This window comes from Paroedura picta, chromosome 1, assembly GCF_049243985.1.
Source record: "Paroedura picta isolate Pp20150507F chromosome 1, Ppicta_v3.0, whole genome shotgun sequence".
NCBI lineage: Eukaryota > Metazoa > Chordata > Lepidosauria > Squamata > Gekkonidae > Paroedura > Paroedura picta.
In genome coordinates this window covers 150,214,463-150,233,667 of record NC_135369.1, presented here as the reverse complement: position 1 = coordinate 150,233,667, position 19,205 = coordinate 150,214,463, and the positions used below count along the sequence as shown (strand labels likewise).

At 40.2% G+C, this 19,205-nt stretch overlaps 1 protein-coding gene across 41 annotated transcripts in view; it reads right to left on the bottom strand.

Moving 5' to 3' along the window:
• The window catches only part of DST (dystonin), a 404,883-nt gene that overhangs the window by 65,611 nt on the left and 320,067 nt on the right, over positions 1–19,205 (bottom strand). For 35 of the 41 annotated variants that reach the window (XM_077308223.1, XM_077308177.1, XM_077308187.1 and 32 more), the window contains 10 exons: positions 15,280–15,441; positions 13,935–14,105; positions 12,217–12,383; positions 9,024–9,183; positions 8,476–8,802; positions 8,226–8,310; positions 4,256–4,497; positions 2,934–3,140; positions 1,420–1,539; positions 1,028–1,135 (listed from right to left, as the gene is read on the bottom strand). In XM_077308223.1, coding sequence (XP_077164338.1) covers positions 1,028–1,135; positions 1,420–1,539; positions 2,934–3,140; positions 4,256–4,497; positions 8,226–8,310; positions 8,476–8,802; positions 9,024–9,183; positions 12,217–12,383; positions 13,935–14,105; positions 15,280–15,441 — 1,749 coding nt within the window. The remainder of the gene's footprint in view (positions 1–1,027; positions 1,136–1,419; positions 1,540–2,933; positions 3,141–4,255; positions 4,498–8,225; positions 8,311–8,475; positions 8,803–9,023; positions 9,184–12,216; positions 12,384–13,934; positions 14,106–15,279; positions 15,442–19,205) is intronic. The other 6 variants (XM_077308292.1, XM_077308309.1, XM_077308530.1 and 3 more) reach the window with 1 other exon arrangement.

The following is a 19,205-nucleotide window of genomic DNA, read 5'->3' as shown; positions in this document are numbered from 1 at the left end:
AAAATATAATCTTCCTCCAGACCGCTTTTTCTTCTTTGATACACATGTGTATTAGCAGATTAATCCCATTGATAGATTAATCCCATTAGAGTAGCACAGAGAAAGAAATTTGACAGAATAGCTAGAAAAATAGTTATAAGCTCAGTAACCTTAGCATAAAGGATCTTACCTAGTAGGTAGCTCTGATTAAAAAGAAGAAGGAAAAAAATCCCACCACCACCTGTTTATTCCCAAAGAAATCTGAATATTTACATAGTTATTAGGTTCAGGGAACTAATTTGGAAACCCTGGAACTATACGTTTACTATTATACCCTGTTCCATCTTCTTTGGGGGAGAAGGACATAAAGCGAAGCAGGTGAGTCTCAGCTGTGCTCACAGGGAATGTAGTGTGGGTAACATATGACAGAAATTCACAACAAGCAACAAAAAGTCTGTTATTGAGAGGAAGGTATTCATACAGAAGTGGAGAACTGTGATGTATGTATGGGTGGTGTATGAGAATCACAGAACTGGTTGTCCAAACGTAGATATAAATAAAGACAGAGCTTTTCATCCCCAAATGCCACAACCAATCCATGTACTGACAATGCTGACCAACTCAAGGGAAAGTACTTCCTGAAGATAATTTCTTTGGTCAGGTAGCAGATTTTAAGAGATAAATTGAAAGCTTTGGCTAGTGATTGCACAAACCTTTGAAATATGAAACGATGTGTTTTGTTTCTGGGTTTTAAAAGGCCAGAGCTAAGGAATGATACCATGCTATCTAAGAAAGGATGTCAATTCTAGCATTTCTCTTGATTTATCAGGGAATTCTGGTATGTTCGTATTCCATACCTGTGGGATGCTGTTGCTATTTACAGACTGTTAGGATGGGGAACAAGGCCATTCAGGGCCATCCTATTCCAAAGCAAAAATGCAAGCAGAGTTAACAATTGTGATAGCTTAATTTTTCAAACTTCGTTGGACTTAATGCTGTCACTGGACTCAAACTTCATTCTGTGACTAAAATGTAAGCACTTCATTACCTTCATTGCTCTCTTCTCCTCTTCTGTGCATGTCTTCATAATCTCCTCACTGGATGCAACAAGTTCATCTATTATATCCTTATGTCTTAAAATCTCCATAGTAAAGGCCTAGTGAGGCAATAAAAATTAATAATTAAATTTTAATTTATTAAAAATTAATAAAAAAAAATTGTGATAGTAAGAATATGAGGACACAGAGGAAAAACATGTTTTGTAACAATCTGACAATCAAATCACGACAGAGTAACACAGGGGTAGTCAACCTGTGGTCCTCCAGATGTTCATGGACTACAATTCCCAAGGAATTCCCAAGGAATTGTAGTCCATGGACATCTGGAAGACCACAGGTTGACTACCTCTGGTCGAACATGTAAAAGATGGATTCATTTTACCTTTTGAACTTGTAGCTGAGCAGATGTCTGGTCACGTTCGAGCCGAATATCACCCAGAGATAGCAGTTTCTTCTCTGTTTCTGCAACCCAGGCCAGTTCAGCCTCAGCCGCAAGATCAAACTAAAGAAATGACATAGCAATAAAAATAATCATTTGCAAACATAACCCATCAATTGTGTGGCAGCTTGCGTTCAAAGGGGAAAAAAGCCTGTTTAATTCAACCATGTTCTTTCATCAACATAAACCAGCGCAATTATCTCTTGGACCAGTTTATATTATGAGTACATTTTTGTGGTGTCATGTCCACTTCCATACCTCATTTGAAATTCCCTGCCAGAGGATAAAATGATGGCCAACTGCACAAATTAAACAGATGCATGGATGAAAGGCTCATCAATGGATGCTATCTATGGTGACTAAAGAAAACCTCCATATTCAGAGGCAGTAAACCTCTAAATACTGGTTCTGGGAGACAGGCAGCATCACAGCCTTAGTCTCTGTGCTGTGTCTATCTGACCTTCTAGGACAGGGGTAGTCAAACTGCGGCCCTCCAGATGTCAATGGACCACAATTCCCATGAGCCCCTCCCAGAGAATGCTTGCAGGGGCTCATGGGAATTGAGGTCCATGGACATCTGGAGACTCTAGGGCAACTGCTTTGGATGCTGTGTGGAACAGGAAGCTGAATTAGAAGGATAACTAGTCTGAACCAGCAGGGCTCTTCCCATGCTGTTATTCAGACAGACATTCACCTTAAAGTGAAATCTAACTGATAAACTGTCACATCTTATTCCTTAATTATGAATCATGGCTTAAAGGTAAAGCATGAGGGCCTGACATTTCTTTATGTTCCTTGTGAGAAATTCTTCATCACACCACTAATCTATTTGAAAGAGACAACAAAAACACCTTTATAATTAGAGAAAGTGCATTCTAAGTTTTTAAAGAGAAGTTTATGAACTGAGTCGCACTGATTAAAGGGCCAATAAATTAGATGTTTAGAAAAAATTAAATGAACTTTAACAAAATACTAATGTGGAACATACTGTCTTTTAAAATTCTACTAGCCATTGAAAATAACGTTTGCCTTTCTAGAGAAACTGTACCCTCTGACCGTTGTCTGCATCTCTATTTCAAGAAACTGTTTACATAGGCTGGTATCTGACCTACATAGCAGCGCAAAATGTTATGAGGTTTGAGTTTACAACCCTTTCTCTGGCGGAATTCCTACAGAGAGCACTGCAGGATGCCTCTTATAAGGCTGCTCAATAAGAGGCTGATCCATAATTTCTATGTCAACGGGGTGGCAGATGGCTTCAACAATGTCTTGATTTGTTTTGGTCTGGACCCCGCGTCTAAAAATAAAGACTGGAGTCTTTTTAAGCAGCCCCCTTCTTGTGTAACTATAGCAAAGGCATCCCAGTAACAAGAACTTCAAGCTTGTATTCAGATCCTGAGAGATTATTTTTCTTCTCATATCACGCAAGAGAATAAAACTGATTTCTTTGTTTTTACCTGTTGTGATCTTAGAATGGCAGCATCTATCTCTTCCACTTTTTGGGCTATAGTGTCACTCACGGATCTGTATCGTTCATTGTCTTCTGTGATCATTTTGTCTATCCCTTCCCTTGCTCTCCATGGCACTAGTTCCAGCAAACCACTGCTGACTTCATTGAGGGTGTCCAATAAGCTTCTATTCTGTTTTGCTTCTAGTTTCAGTTCCTAAACATAAAAAGAACATTTAAAATGCAAAATGTCTTTAAGCTTGGGAGACAAAAATTTTATTAATCTGGATACTATAGTAGCTTCAGTATAGGTGTTTATGACTTTCTGAAACTTGTTAATGGTCCACTTAACTCACTAAGACTTACAAAAGATATGATATGCATTTAATTGATAATTTGCCTCACTCACAAACAGTCTAAGCTGCAAAATTGTGTATCCTATCGTGTGTTGTGTTATACTGTATTCCATGTATGAAAAATTACTAAGTTTCTTTTTTAAAGAAACATTGAAAGCCAGTCTTTACTTATTCAAAAAGATCTGGAGCATTTTGCTTCCAAACAAGGGCTGTAAACAGTACTCTCATTTCAGCTCAATAATCTGTGCTTTTGTTATAGTAAGTCATTTGACAGAGAAACAGGTGATTCCTGAAGGGAAGTTTTGACAGTATACAAATTAAATACATTCCCACAGTCTGCCAGGCAGACTGCCATTCTTGGAGGTGAAAGGAGTTGCCAGTCATTAATCAAGCACACAAAAGGAATAAACATATTTGTGATACCTTCCCCTTTGTTGTATGAGTCAATTGAATAGCAAAATGAGTACCCGTGAATTGATGAGGTAATGCCAGTTCTCTTTACTTTCAAGCAAATATCTAACAAAGCAACAAAAATCTTTGGCATGTAGATTTATGTATATATTTTAACTGTGTTTACTTAATACTGTGGGTAGCATGGTCCAGTCTTGGATAAATTCAAGATTAAGCTGCAAGAACCTTTCAAAATTTCATCTTAACATTTTATGCCACATAAAAATCACAGCAATATTATCAGAAAGCAAGTATTTATGGCTTTGGCATCACGCCTGGCCCATTCAATATATGCTGAGAGGACACAGGATATCAACCAAGTATATCAGGGCTGAACCAATTTGGGATTTAGGATTGCCCTATAACTCTCATAACCACTTTTAAGAAGGAACATATATCTACTATTTTAACTACAGCCAAAGTAGCTGCCATGTTCTTCCAGAAATGTACACCATTTGGTACTGAATGGGTAAACGTCTTGTTACAGGAAATCACTTTTTAGATACATAAAAAAGTTTATACCCACTCTTTGTCTGTCTTGTGTCTGATTTAACTCTTTGCCATTTGGGATCTGAGTTTCATATGAACGCAATTCTGCTTCAACTTTGTCAAGCCAAGTACAGAGTTCCTCATGAGCTGACTGCAGCTGCCCAGAAAGTTGGAGAGCCTGCTCTAGGGTCTTGGACACATCAGAACTCAACTTAGTGATATCTTTGTATCTTGCTTTAATGCCTTCCAATTTATCCTGGATTATGACAACTTCATCACCTGTAATTCGAAGAGACATTATTCCATAGTTAAAAACATATCTAAAGCAATGAAGAATTTCAGTACTTGTATGGACATTCACTGCCTAGAATAGTTGCCTCTTTCATTTCAGTAGAGAACACTAAGTACATACACATCAAGTACCCTAGTTCAAGCAGAAAAGGATCCCCGGGAACGTATGTCTGGATAAAGACTGGAGTTGCAAACCTCCAGGTAGTGTCTGGAAATCTCCTGGGATTGCAACTGATTGCCAGAAGTCAGAGATCCATTCACCTGGGTAAAATGGCTGCTTTGGAAGGTAGATTTTATAGATAGGGATAGGCATGAACCTATTCATGCACCAAAGTTTGTGAAGTCTGTGCAGTTTGCGGTTCATAAAATGAGTTTGTGGTGGGTCAGCCAGCACAAACTTTCCACAAACTTTCCAGTGGTTCATGGCAGTTCCTGAACACATACATTTCCAGCCAGACTGTCTCTGCTCACTCTAATTGTTTACCAAACTTCAAAACAACAGGGCGAAGAACATGGAGGGCATGCAGAGGAGCATCTGGGGGAGGTCCTTGAGGACTTTGATGTCTCTAGGTTGCCCAGGATACACTCTATACACTCCTGAAACTGCACCTGTCATTTCCCCAGAAAGCATTTTTCTGGGGGCACCTTCATTGGAGTTCTATTATTTGGACCCTGTAAATGCAATCTTTACCAAATTTTGGGAGGCTGGTAGAGGACAGTCAGCCAGAGATCCCTAGTAAGTTTGTTGTCTCTAGCCCTACATACTCCTGAACCTGTCAAAATGACCACCTCCGTTTTCCTTAGAAAGCACTTTCTTGGGGGCATATTATTTGGGGAGCTGTAACTTGGACCCCATAAAGCCACAGTCAGCTGGAGATCCCCTAAGAGATTAGTGTATCTAGCATGTTTTCATTTAAAAATGAATTGCTTTATATTTTCATGACTGTAAACCACCTTAGAAATTTTTTCGAAGAGAGGGAAACAAATGCTATAAACCAGGCTTTCTCAATCAGTGTTTCATGAAACCCTGGAGTTTCTTGAAGGCCCTGGAAGGCCTGGAGAGGGTAGGAAAGGAAGGGGCCCAATCACATTCTGTACAATTGCACCACTTCTGAGGTTTCTTGAAGCCTGAAGAATGTTTCAGGGGTTTCTCAACAGTGAAAAAGTTGAGAAAGGCTGCTATAAAGCAAGCAAGCAAAACATACCACAGTGATGTCATTAACACATGCCAGCTTACATATCTCTGAGTAGGATACAACTTGCCTGGTAAGGATTTGGGCTCTTTCAAAGTCCTTTCTGGGCCATCCATGAATGAAAGACATGGAGGGCCCAAACTCTGTTATTCCTAGCACAGCACATTCCAAAACGCAGGCTACCTCTCAGCACATAGGAACTCAGCAGCAACATTCTGGAGCTTAGAGCAATCCTATGCAAAGTTGCATTACTGTAAGCCAACTGAAATTAACAATCTTGGAGTGGACTAATCCTATATAACAGTGGTCCCCAACCTGCGGGCCGCGGCCCGGTGCCGGGCCGCAAAGGCCATGACACCGGGCCGCGGCTCCCTCTCCCCGCCCCTCCCCCGCAGTAAAAAACTTCCCAGGCCGCAAGCTTGCGGCCCGGGAAGCTTCTTACTGCGGGAGGCGGGGAGAGGGAATCAGGGCCGATCCGCGCCTGTGCGGGCCACGCCCGCTCGACCCGATCCGCGGGCGCGGCCCGTGGGCGCGGCCCGATCCGCGGGCGCGGCCCGATCCGCGGGCGTGGCCCGCACGGGCGCGGTCCGCGGGGGCGCGGCCCGATGCCCTGCCGGTCCCCAGCCTCGGAAAGGTTGGGGACCACTGCTATATAAGACAGCACTGTAATTGCCTTTTCACTGGACAACAGATTTTGAGAACTAGTTTGTGTAGTGGTGAGAGTGTTGAACTAGGCTCTGGAAGAACCAGGTTGGAATCCCTGCTGCGTTATGGAGGCTTGCTGTTTGGCCTCAGGCCAGTCACATACACTCACACTCCCTTATTGTGAGGATAAAATGGAGAACAATGAAAGAAAAATTGGGTAACCACTGGGGAGAAAGGGGGATATCCATGTGATGTTAATAAATAAATACATTTGTATTACATTGCACATTATTCTGATACAACATCTTCAAAAAGTCACCTACATGGAGATTCTGTAGCATGCAAATTAATTTTAATTTAATTGGTCAATTAATCCATTAAATTCCTGAAGGTTATTCAATTGTCAGCACCAATTACAAACAAGAGTACACATTTTTATCTGTTCATGACCCTGCCTGAACTATCATTGATATAATAAGAATGAAAGCCCACATGGAAACTGCACAGTTCACTACACTGAGTTCACCTTTCAGTGAACAATGTAAATTCTGTTTCTGAACTAGTTCTCCCCTCATCCCAGTCCCAAATTATGTATATTTTGGAGAGCTCATGGAGCTTGTGACTGGAAAATTTAGGAGTTGATGGTCTACAAACCAGACATGCTGTGTGTGCAATTGGAATGCAACTTTCCCACAGTAGTGGTCTAGTGTGGGGGAAGCAGTCTCTCTTAAAGCAAAAGGGAAACCAATCATTTAATTCACTTGTGAATTTTACAGAGAACCACTACAACATTTTTCTACTTAGCCCTCCCTCCAAGAGATTCAGAGAGAGAGTGAATCAGAGAGAAGGAGAGAGTTTTCATACTATTACATCAAAAGCATCAGAGATTTAAGTGGCAAATTATTTACACCTTCCTTAAACTCCAAATGCCACATGGGACTCTTCCACATATCTGCCACTAATCACTTAAAAATGACAAACTATTGCTCAAAAACAAGGGAGAATCAGTGTTAGAGTACATACTTTAAACATAGCAGGACGAATCCCTGCCAACCAAAGTGGGCTGGACTAGATGGACCAATCATCGAACTCTTTGTATGATTTATAACTTTGTATGATCATAAATAAAATGAGTTTACTAATGATGAAGCCTGAAAGCAATAATCAGTGATACCAGAATACTGTACATTCAAGGACTTTTCATCTAACGAAATGAACAGTCCATGCTTTCAGTGCAAAATGAATACAAGTACACACAGAAAGTTAGTCATGCCATGGAAATTAGTGGGATTTCTTAAATTAAATCCCCTTTCAAGCAGTAAGATTAAGTTTTCACTGTTGGTGCTAACAGTAGCTGATACTAAAGGCTGATTCATGCCTTTAATATTTACATTGCAATTTTCCTACATGTTCAAATCTCTTTTCCATACAAAATACCCAAGTAAGATGGGCACCATAATCAAAGATGGTTAAAGATGACAGATAATGACTTTCCTACGCTCATTCAGTGAGTTCATGGTTAAAATGAAATCTGAGCTGAGGATTTCAAGTTCAAAGCTCATGCTCTCAACCTCTACCTTATGCTAAGCTTACATCGAACATCACTTTTTTTTTAACTATTCCTGTATCTGACAAAGTGACTTTCTTATTCATGAAAACTTATATGCTGGAGAGTAGCCTTGAAGTTGCTACTGGATTTGAATTTTGTTTTGCATCTGTAATAAACGCTGAATCGCTTGAAACTGAAGCACTTTCAAAATGATGAGCGCTCACAAGCGTTGAATAAATTTTAACAGGCTCAGAGATGTTCCTGTTGAACTGCGGTTATTGCTGTTGATGTTATTGCTAAATGGCTGTTGTTGTTTAAAAAACTCTCACCTGTAGTTTGCTTGAGAAGCTCCAAACCATTTTGTATCGCTTGATCAACATTTTGCTTTCTGAGTAGAATCTCTTCTTGAAGAACCTAAGAGATTTGAGAACTGTTTTATACCTCTCGTTGAAAGTCTTTAAAATCACCCCCCTTCTTCAGCCAGAATAAATGCTGAACTAAGAACTGAAGGCTTAAAAGTAAACAAATAATCATGATAATGATGGCAACAGAAAACCAACAGAAAACAAATGCAAATACCAGCATTTCAGTGTGTTGTTTCATAAGCAAGTCTGTATTGTAGCCTTGGACTGCCAATTTGCTCAGCCTCCCATGGACTTCATTCAGCCAGTTCATCAATTCAACTTCATCCTCTCCGAAAATCTGTGCGTTGAAATAAGCTTGCTGGAGCAGCTCGGCCCTACTGCTGCTTTTCTTCTGAATCTCAGTATATCGGGCTTTGGAGGAATCTAGTTTCTCCTGCACCATATCTTTCTCTTCCCTGGAGCTCAGTGTCTTTAAAGCCTGACCAATACTAACAGCTTGCTGTAAATTTTTATTGTGAGTAATGATGTCTTCCTCTAAGGCCTAAATGAAATTTTCAAAAGAGTGAGGGGAAAAACAAACAAAAAATACATAAACCAAAAATAAGTACAAATGAACATAAAAGGGCAACGGAAATAATGTTATGAAATGACAGTAGTGAAGAAACGTACAATCTCAAACATGCAAAAAATTGTATTTTCTCAATTTGTTGAACAACTGAGTAAGAAACTATGGTCCAAACATATGACACAAGAAGTTCTTACTTTATGTTGAGCGATCTGCTGTTGTAATTTGAAGGCCTGTGTTCCAATGGGCTCAGAATTTGAAAGCTTCTTCTCAGTGGTGGTTAGCCATTCAACCATGGGTTCTAAGGTTTCATGAAACTGCTGTGCTACAGCTGAGATACCTTCCAACTGACAATTCCTACAACATGCAAAGACCAAAGCATAAAACAAAACCCATTTGTTAGGATGTGAAATATTCAAAACTTAAAATTTCAAGCTTGTTCTGATGCAACAAAAATGTAAGTATAATTGGAAGTGGTGAAGTGTCTATCATCTATTATTCAGAAATAAAATTATGCGATACAACAACAAAAGCTAGCATTTCTTAAACTTACACATGCCAAAATGAACAGAAGAGGTTGTAATATTTTACAACTTTTGCTTAATGACAGTGTTATGACTTCCATATTGATTAGTTGAAAAGAAAAAGCTATATCAGCAGAAGCACATGTTGTGGGGGGGGGAATGCTGTGCTAAACAAACTTTGCTGATTCAAAGGACAGAATTCCACACTGAAAGAAGAAGAAAAAGAAGAAGAAGAAGAAGAGTTGTTTCTTATACGCCGCTTTTCTCTACCCAAAGGAGGCTCAAAGCGGCTTACAGTTGCCTTCCCTTTCCTCTCCCCACCACAGACACTGTGGGAGGTAGCTGAGGCTGAGAGAGCCCTGATATCACTGCTTGGTCAGAACAGCCCAAGGTCACCCAGCTGGCTGCATGAGGGGGAGTGCAGAAGAAGTCTGCACTCCTAACCACTACACAAAACTGGCACACAGGGCTCTTGCTGAAAGATTCTGTGTTGCAAGTCTCTTCCTTTTCAGTAACGTTTGATTCAATCTAGCCCATATCTTGATGTTACTAGCATGTATGTGTCTCTGCCACCACCAGCAAAAGCCAATAATAAGGAAAAACAAATCATAACAATATTGGGACTTGTGTTCAGTTGAATTACTCTTCAAAGAGAGGAAGAAGAGAATGCAACAAAGAACTGCCATTTTTGTTGGCAAGTCCACATTATTTGTAGTGCATAGCGCTGTTCAAGGAAATGAAACACAAGTCAGCGCTGTTCAAGGAAATGAAACACAAGCACAGAGGATCAGTTGGTTGGAAGAACATGTGATCCAGCTGATCCAGAAAAGTTCAAAGCAAGGACAATGGGAGCAAATCTTCTGCCCAGAAGATGTCGATGAACAACAGTTACAGGTAAAAGAAACCCTGTTTTCATCTTTAGTCTTCTTGTGCACTAGCACTCTGGGACACTTATGAGCTTCATACCAGGTGGTGGGATGCTCCTAATGGAATAATGAGTGCAGAACAGCTTTTCCAAATTCTGATTCTTCCCATGTCTAAAAATCAATGGTATAATGCCTGATGAACACATCTTCTGTTGCTCAGGTCACTGCTCTACAAATCTCTGACAGAGGAATCCTTCAGGGAAGGCAGCCAAAGCACTCTGAGACCCCGTGGAATGCATCTTGATAATGAATGGACAAGAAAAATGAGCCAGATAATAGTCTGGATGGATGAGACTACCCAACGAACTATGAATTGGGGAAAAAGCTGCTAGACCCTTCCTCGGTCCCCCATAATAAACTTCCTAATTTGTTCCGATCCTTCTACTAAATAAAAGATAGCCCTTTTTACAATCAGCCATAGGCTTGGTGAAAGAGTACCATTTTACAGGCTCCGTGGAACTCCGAGAGATCCATTAGGGCCTGGATCTCCACTGGCACTGGTTATGCCTAGGCTGGTCACACCTCCTAAGGAAGTTCCCTCATGTGTAGCCTAGCATAGGGAACCACTGCATGGTGGAAGCCATGAGCCCTTGGAGGCACTAAATAGTCAAATTCAAAACTTTTAATGGCATATAAAAGGTAGCAGCTGTGCAGAAAGGAGTAATAATAATTACATAGACTGAAGTAAAACAGATAATAGATAAAAGATAAAGGTAAGTATAAGTAATAACCAGTTATACATTCCTCCATAATAAGCTCAACAAGTAATGATTTGCACCAGCAATAAATGCCAATGGCCTAGAATTATTTCTTGCATATCCAATTTCCCTTTTGTATCATGGTAGCCAAAAATTCAGCTATTGGTTCTGTTATATCCAGGGACCTATCACCTAGTAGATGGTGAGTAATTCTATCCACATAGCCAAGGAAATTTACAATAATAGGATCTATAAACTGGTATCTGAGCACAGACTGTGACGGGCAATGGAGTAAAATATGTGACATTGAGTCAGACTCCAATTGGCAAAATTTGCATAATCTATTCTCCAACAGTATATTATCAAATGTACCTGAGAGTACTGCTGAGGGGAAGATGTTTAAACTAGCAAGCATGAAAGTGCAATGGTAGAGCAGATTAATAAGATTTTGCACGTAAGTAGCTCCACAACCTGATTTAGAGGTCAGGCCAAAAAAGCAGGCTTTTTCAGTGGTGGTGCCTTGTTCCTGCAAAGTCTTTCTCCAACTTGAAAGTCTCTTGACATCTAGCTGTTTTACCATCCATTAAATAATAATAATATTTTATTTGTATATCATCCCATCCTATCAGCTTGAGGCAGTTAACATTATAAAATTTTACATAATAAAATCACACCGTTTTACAATTAAAACCCACTTCCCAGTACTGATTTCCTATAGGGTCTTTCAGAATTTGGAGAGGTCTCCATTGGTGGATGTGGGGAGGCCACTATTTCTTGGTGTTATCGCCTGGCCTCAACCATAGACCCTAACCCTAACCCCTGTGTTTTATTCAAATTTTAACTTAATGGTTTCATCTTTTTAGTGGTTTTCATGGCTTGCTTCCAGTCTGAGAACTGTTATATGGATAATCGGCTGAATATAATGTTCTGCCGTGGCTGGCTCCCCGCCCCCCTCAGTGGCTTATTTTAATATGAGCATGTTATGTTTATTGTTCTATTTATTATTGTGCTATGAGCCACCCTTTACAGAGGAGACATATATGTTTCCTAAATTAAAAAAACACAAAAAGAAATGTAATGCTGCATTCAAAGTCACTTTCTCATTCAGCCTCACATGTGAATGCTAATCTTATAATCAACAGAATGAAAATCTTTACACACCTGCAGATTACATAATATTCCGTACTGCATTTAGACGTGAACCCTGATGCACTTGTAAGTGAATAAAAATCTTTCCAGTACCTGGCTTCTGCCTTCTTGAGCAATGCATCCCATCTGCTATCTAGGAGGCTCAGCTGTTTCAAGATCTTCTCTTTATCAGTAGGCTCTGCTGACTCTGCAATTTTCTCTCCTTCACGCTTGATTAGTTCGACAGTGGGCTTGCGGTCATCCAACAATCTCTGGAGAAGCTGGAAGGAAAATAATTACAAATCAGATTGCTAGGAAATGACAAAGGCGTAAAAAGATAAAGATGCAGATTCTTCAAGGTTTTGTTTACTGGGGGAAAGGACAAGTTTAAAGAAAACATTTCCCAAGTGTCAGGAAATTGTTATTGCGCCAATAGTGCAGTACAACTGCCATCACGAACTATATAAATAATTTCTGATTAAAGCTGGCAAAGTACGCTGATCTTAATGTAAATTGCTGAGATACTTTTTCCAGGCATATTTTAATCAGATTTCTATTACATACTATAAACTATAGTGAAAGTTCAAGGCTGGAATCAGTGTTAATATGATTTTAAAATAGTTCAGTACGTAGAGGTTGTAGGGCCAAATCTGGTCCCCAAAGGAATATCAACCCCCACTCCCAAGATGCCTTGCCAGAGATAAGAGGGCTAAGTGGATGGAGATGTGGAGATGGGAATGCTGTTGCTGACCAGGATATCAGGGTTATGCTAATATTCAGCCATTTGGAAAAAAAAAACAATGCACAGAGGGATAGTAATACAATATCTTCCCCCAAGCATAGTTATTTGTCTTGACATGATGGCCATATGGCCTACATAGTATGTAGGTGTGCGGGCCAGATCATGCAAGGACATTGACCTACCACATATGGCAGTAGTAATTTAGTCATCTATGTGCAACTTTCTCTGGCAAATACAGACAAGATGACATCATCAGCATAATATCATAATATTACTCAGTTTACAGAACATGTGCACAGCCCAATGATGTTTTATTTATCTAATTTTCACAGAACTTCCCCATGAAGTTAAATTTCCTAAGAATGTTTCCGTATCCTTTTAAAAAGTAAAAGTTCAGACATGAGGACAATTGCAACTACTAGGGACAATCTGCAAAAAGATAAGCTTGACTGGACACTTAACTCCTTATAATTTTAACTTCCTTTGGATGATGTCTGAACAAACTTTTAATATTATATGAATTATTATAATATATATAATTTAATTGCACACAACTGCAACTATGGTTGCTCAGTTTTGCAGAAGAACTGAACACTTGATTCAGAAAGCATGATCCATTCTTCTCCCTTGACAGTTGTCTTTAACAATTCAGCCAAAACCCCCACTCTACTTAGCTTTAAGAAATGGACTTCTTATCTCTGATGGAGTACATGCTGCTTTCTAGTCTTGCCCAAGCTTTCTACTAATTTGTTCTAAAGATTGATCTGGTCACCCAATTTGCACTGGTAACAAATGGCACATATACAACCATCTGCAGACTTCACAGAGCAGGACTTTCTTTCTTCCTTTTGTGAATGGCATGGAGGATTGCCACTTTTCAATTAAATACAGCAGTACAAAGATGCCTGTCCCATTTCTTTTATGCTTGCCAGTTTTTGTCATTATTAACAGTACTATCAAGTGCTCTTTTAACACTAACAGCCTGGGGTTTGGGTGGTAAAACAGACCCAATCAATCTAATTCATATATTGCAGCAGGTATTACACTACATATATATAGCATAAGGACTGCATCAACAACTTTCACTCACTTTCTGTTCCTGTATTTGGGCTTTTACAACTTTAAACTCAGCTGATGGAGGCTTCTGATTAGCCACAAGGTCTTCTGTGTCAATGAGCCAGCTGAGTATGGATTCAAGAGCGTCTTGAAACCTCCCGCAGTGGAGTAATGCTTCTTGCAACTGTGCTGCTCTTTGGGCGACCTTAACAAAAACACAGACATTGTGAATATCGTCTTTTCCCTACCATCCCCTCCAACTCAATACATATATTATGCACAATAAACAGGTTAGAAGAAAACATAACAATTTAAATCTAATGCGCTTTGGCTCTTGTCACTCTTCACTGATTCAGGAAGTGACATCTATGCCCCTTAGTATTCATTTAAAACAGAGGTCAATTCAGGTCAGGTGTCTGGAGCAGAATAAGTTACAGGTTCTCAAAGAGAGAGAGACAGGTCTAACTCAGGCAGCAAAGATCATCCCCACGGAGCCTGAATTCTTCACAGACCACTTCCAAACATCCATCTTTATTTGGACAGGGCGTAAAATATTACCATTCCAATTGGCAAGATATAAAAGTTGCATCCTTATATTTGTAATCAGTATTTGAATTAATAAACCACTTCTCTGTCCTCTGGAGGTTTTTGATTCCCTAACGTTACACGCGTAAAAGGGTAGTTTGCTTTTGCAGAACCTATACTAACCATAGGAGTACATATCATAACGCAGACCTCAGGATGCCTACTCCAAAATATTTAGCATTGTATACATCTAGCTGCTATATAGTCAGACAATTAGTCTATCAGGGTCAGTATTAACTAATCTGATTGGCAGCAACTCTCCAAGGTCCCAAGTAAAGGCCTTTCAACATTACCTACTGTCTGATCCTTTCAAATTGAGATGACAGGGATTGAGCCTGGAACCTGCTGTGTGGAAAGTACATGCTTTTTTTACCACTGAGCGCCAGCCCTTTCCCAAGTAGTTCCCACAGGACCTGCGAAACGGAGGTCTTCTGCCAGGTTTTTGGTTGAGGCCAGAGCCTGGAAGATCTGGGCCCCCCACTGAGGTCATGAGGTCCCCCCCCCCCCGGTAAGATCTTCCCTGAGGTTCATTTTCAAATGGTCTGTCGAGCGGGGAGGGGGAGGGAGTTGTCGCCACTGGGGGAGTTTTAATTAGAAATTTTAATGCAGTCTTATGGGGTTATATTGAGTTGTAAACCACCATGAGCCTTTGGGAGTGGGGGTATAAAAGCCGAATAATAAATAAAAATAAATAAAATTAAGGAAGAAGGCAAAAGGCAACACTGCCCTTTTCAAGAGAGCCAGTAACAACAGTTACAAGATACCAAGCAGCAGTGAAAATAGCTGTGAGCTACCTTTTTGTTGAGAGTTTTCCATCTCATGTTAACATCCTCAAGATCATGCTCAAGGTTATCAGTACATGTGTTTTTAGCAGCACTCTGAATAAGGCCTTGGCCCAACCAATTCACCTCCTGCTGCTTAACCTGCAGTGGATCAATTTCTTCTTTCTCAAATACCTAGAAATGAAAGAAAAAAAAGTAAAGACATATTTGGACTGTCATATGTGGAGTACACTAAACATAAGTGACTAGAAGAATTGATAGATGTAGTGAAATCTCAAAGCACATACTTATATGCGACAGACACAAAAGCACCTCAAAGCAAATGGCATACAAATTAAAGTTGCAAACACTATATTTCAAAGGAAGAGACAACCCTACTGGCCTGCCTCTAACCCTTGTAATATACATGATCAAAGTATTTAAAGCAAAAGGTGCAGTTGGTAGGCTCACATGCCAGCTTATAAAATATTATATGCTTTGGGCATATGGGCGTATTTGGTCCTGGGGAATTAAACATTTAAAGACAGGGATATTTTAAAAGTCACATTTAACTCTGACCTGTTCCCACGAGTATAAATCCTCGTAGCCCATTTTATTGGGGGGGGGGGTGTACATGTAAATCTTTGGCTGTGCACATCACAAAGAGGCTTTTCATGTGACGGGATCCCAAGGAAGTAAAAATATCTTAGGCTTCAGAAGAGCCTGTGCAGTGGCTCAGCAAGAGAGAAGCACAACTAACTAGTTTGGAATCATAAATAAGACCACTTTTTGGTTGAGAATCCACTGCTACCTTCTGAAAGAATAAGAAATCAGCTGTGGCTGAAATTATGGAACAGGCATATCAAAAGAATCAGCTGGAAATGATCTATTAAAAAGAATGAGATTGAGGGTAGGGTCTGAAATCAGACCAGAAGGGAAATTAGCAAAGCAATCCTCGGCAGTATAAACTGCAGAAGGGCAAGTGGTTACAAGCCCGGCTGTCCTTTAAAAGCAGTTTCGTCTTGAGCAACTTGACACTGGTCTCTGTCTCCCTATTGTCCAAAATGACTAATAGGATGCTGGGTAGAAACACAAGCAGGGAGGAGACTGCCCCTAGCCATGACTCCCATTGAAGGGAATGAGGCTTATGACACAGTGGCTTGGATAAAATGTGATACAGAAACACAAGAGATTGCTACAGAATCCACTATTGGGTCAGATCTTAAAAATGGCACAGAAAGGCAAACTGCTGATTTAAAGCAATACCTTGCCTTCTCCCCACAGCCAGATGAGTAATTGTGATTTTATTATAGAACAGACTGACAAAGGCGAAGCAACAAAGCAACTGCATTCTCCAGGTGGTCTTTTTTGGCAAGAGATGCAAACGTTACAGAATGAAGTCATAATAGCTTCAGTATATGCTTCTGTTAACTCACTCTACCAACTCAAGTGGGGTTCATCTGAGGACAATGACGGACAAGTGGAAGAAAATATTCTACATTCACCAAATTTTGGCGGAACGCTAAAAACTGTACCATAGACGTATGTCTTTAATTTATATTTTAACTATCAAGAAAGCCCATTGCAAGCAGGAATGCAATGGGCGCTAGGACCCAGGCGACACCAGGAGGTGCAGATCTGTCTCTGTGTCCCTCTCTCTTCCTCTTGCTCTATGTCTCCTGTGCCTCGTAATTAGGGCCCGTTCTTAGGAGGGAAGGAGGGATGGTGTGCAGTTTGGGGCAGCTCTGTCTGTCTCTCTCTGCCTTCCTTGCAGCAGGAGCGATAGGAGGGAATGAGGGCTTGTGTTCGATCTGGCAGGGCTCTATGTGTCTCTCTCTGTCCCTGGAGTGTCTGAGAGGAACGTGGCTAGTGTCCAAGGAGGGAGGGCAAGAGCTGTAGGGGCAGGGCCCATCAGGTTGCAGCCAAATTGGCCCTATTCCAATTTGGACAGCTGGACACATCCCACCCCCAAGGCTGTTTCACAAATATATAGAGGAACCATGGATAAAAACCATGGACTTCACAGGGTATAGCTCTGTTTTGAGTTGCACTGTAAACCACCTACCTTTCTAACTACTGTACATTTAACTATGACACTAATCTTAAAGAAATTCTTCAATAAGAATACGCAAAAAATGCATTCTGAACTAATAAATAAAAATGTAGTTTCTACTATAAAGTTCTAAATCAAAGAATTGTTGATACGTGCGTAGTGAGGAAACCTACACATGCACAGATTGCCCCATTTTAAGGCTACAATTGTTACAATTCCCCCCTCCCATACCCCAAAGGGCAAAAATTAGGACACAGTCATCCAATGGGTCAAATTTCCCCCCATGGCCATTTCAGGTAGGGAGAATGGCGAGGCAGGGAGGAGAAGCTGAAACCCTACAGCTTTTAGAAACTTAGTTCCCAGCACTGCCATATAACTAAAGGGAATGAGACTTTAAAAATTTAACATCTAGTCTGGCCCCAAGGGACAGAAAGGAGAATTTTTAAAATATACATCTTTGTCTTAAACTGGAAGCATGGTATACTTCTGAAACAGTTAAAGTATTTAAATACCATATAAAAAGGTTAATTTGAAAACACCTCCACATACGTGTCCAAAAAAAGGAGATTTTTTAAAATGACGTTACTTGCACAAAAGGAGAGAAATGAGCTGTCCCCCCAAATAATAAAGTACTTTTAAACCCTATTTTTATATGTCTTACACATATTTTATGCCAATAAAAGGTTACTGACTATAAATAGTTCTCTACACATTAAAGCATATCACAAACAAGTCTGTCCACGCTTGGGAATATATGCAGAATAGCATAAGATCTTTTTTTCTCTTCAAACCCTTGAATCAACTTCTGTTCAAGGAAAGGGAATCTGTAATGACCAAACATCACCTAAATCTGAAAATGGGATAGATCACACTGGAGTTCCCAGATCTGGTTTGGGAAATTCCTGGACATGTTGATGAATGGATCCAGGGGAGAATGGGTTCTGAGGAAGAGAAAGACTTAAATGGGATATAATACCATAGAGTACAACTTCAAAAGCAGCTGTTTTCTCCAGTGGACCTGATTCTCTGTAGAGGTTAAGAACCTTAGTACATTGATATGCTCCAACTGCTTTCAGACTAAGGCAGAATGCTTGTAGGATGTATATTATGTTTATTTGTATAATTATTAGTATACTAGTATAATTCTATTCTCTGCTAAGAGGCTGCACTAAATTTACAGAACACTATAAGGGGGGAAATGAGGTTTTTAGATCTCTCAGGAAACTTAATGATTAATATTAAGCATGCACAATAGTTTTAAAAGCAGAGTTCCACGCATATAACTCTTGAAGACAGCAAGCAACAGCCCCTACTTTTTTCTTGCAAAATAAAATTCTTTCTTGCAAAATAAAAATCAAAACTGAAAATATTACTTTGGGCAACACAGAAAATTAGCTACATGTAGGCTGACCACATTTCCTTGTTACAACAAAGAGACACTGGGATGGCAAAAACGGGACAGGAGTTAAATATTCTATATTCATGAAAGATGATTAACACCATTAATATTTCTCAGATGAGGTAATCTTATGCAGCAAATTTTGGTCTTGCAGCACCGTATCATAAAACTTCTCACACTCCATGACACAGTTTTGCCTTACAACTAACATAGCCCTCATTGTCTCAACTAGGGTTGAGTGCATCAGCGGCTGAGGCGGCCATTCAAGCCTGAAACAGCCAGCAGCGTGGAGGGGGGGGGAGCTGCGGCACCGACTAGCACACCACCACCGGCCCCTCCCCTCCCCTCCCCCCGTGCCATGCCGCTGGCTGCTTTGGGCTCGAACAGCTGCTTTGGCAGCCAAAGCACACAACCCTAGTCTCAACACTTAATCTAGATGGCAAAACAAAAATGAATGCTACGGCAAGTACAGTATTTGCTGGCGTATAAGACTACTTTTTCCCCCTG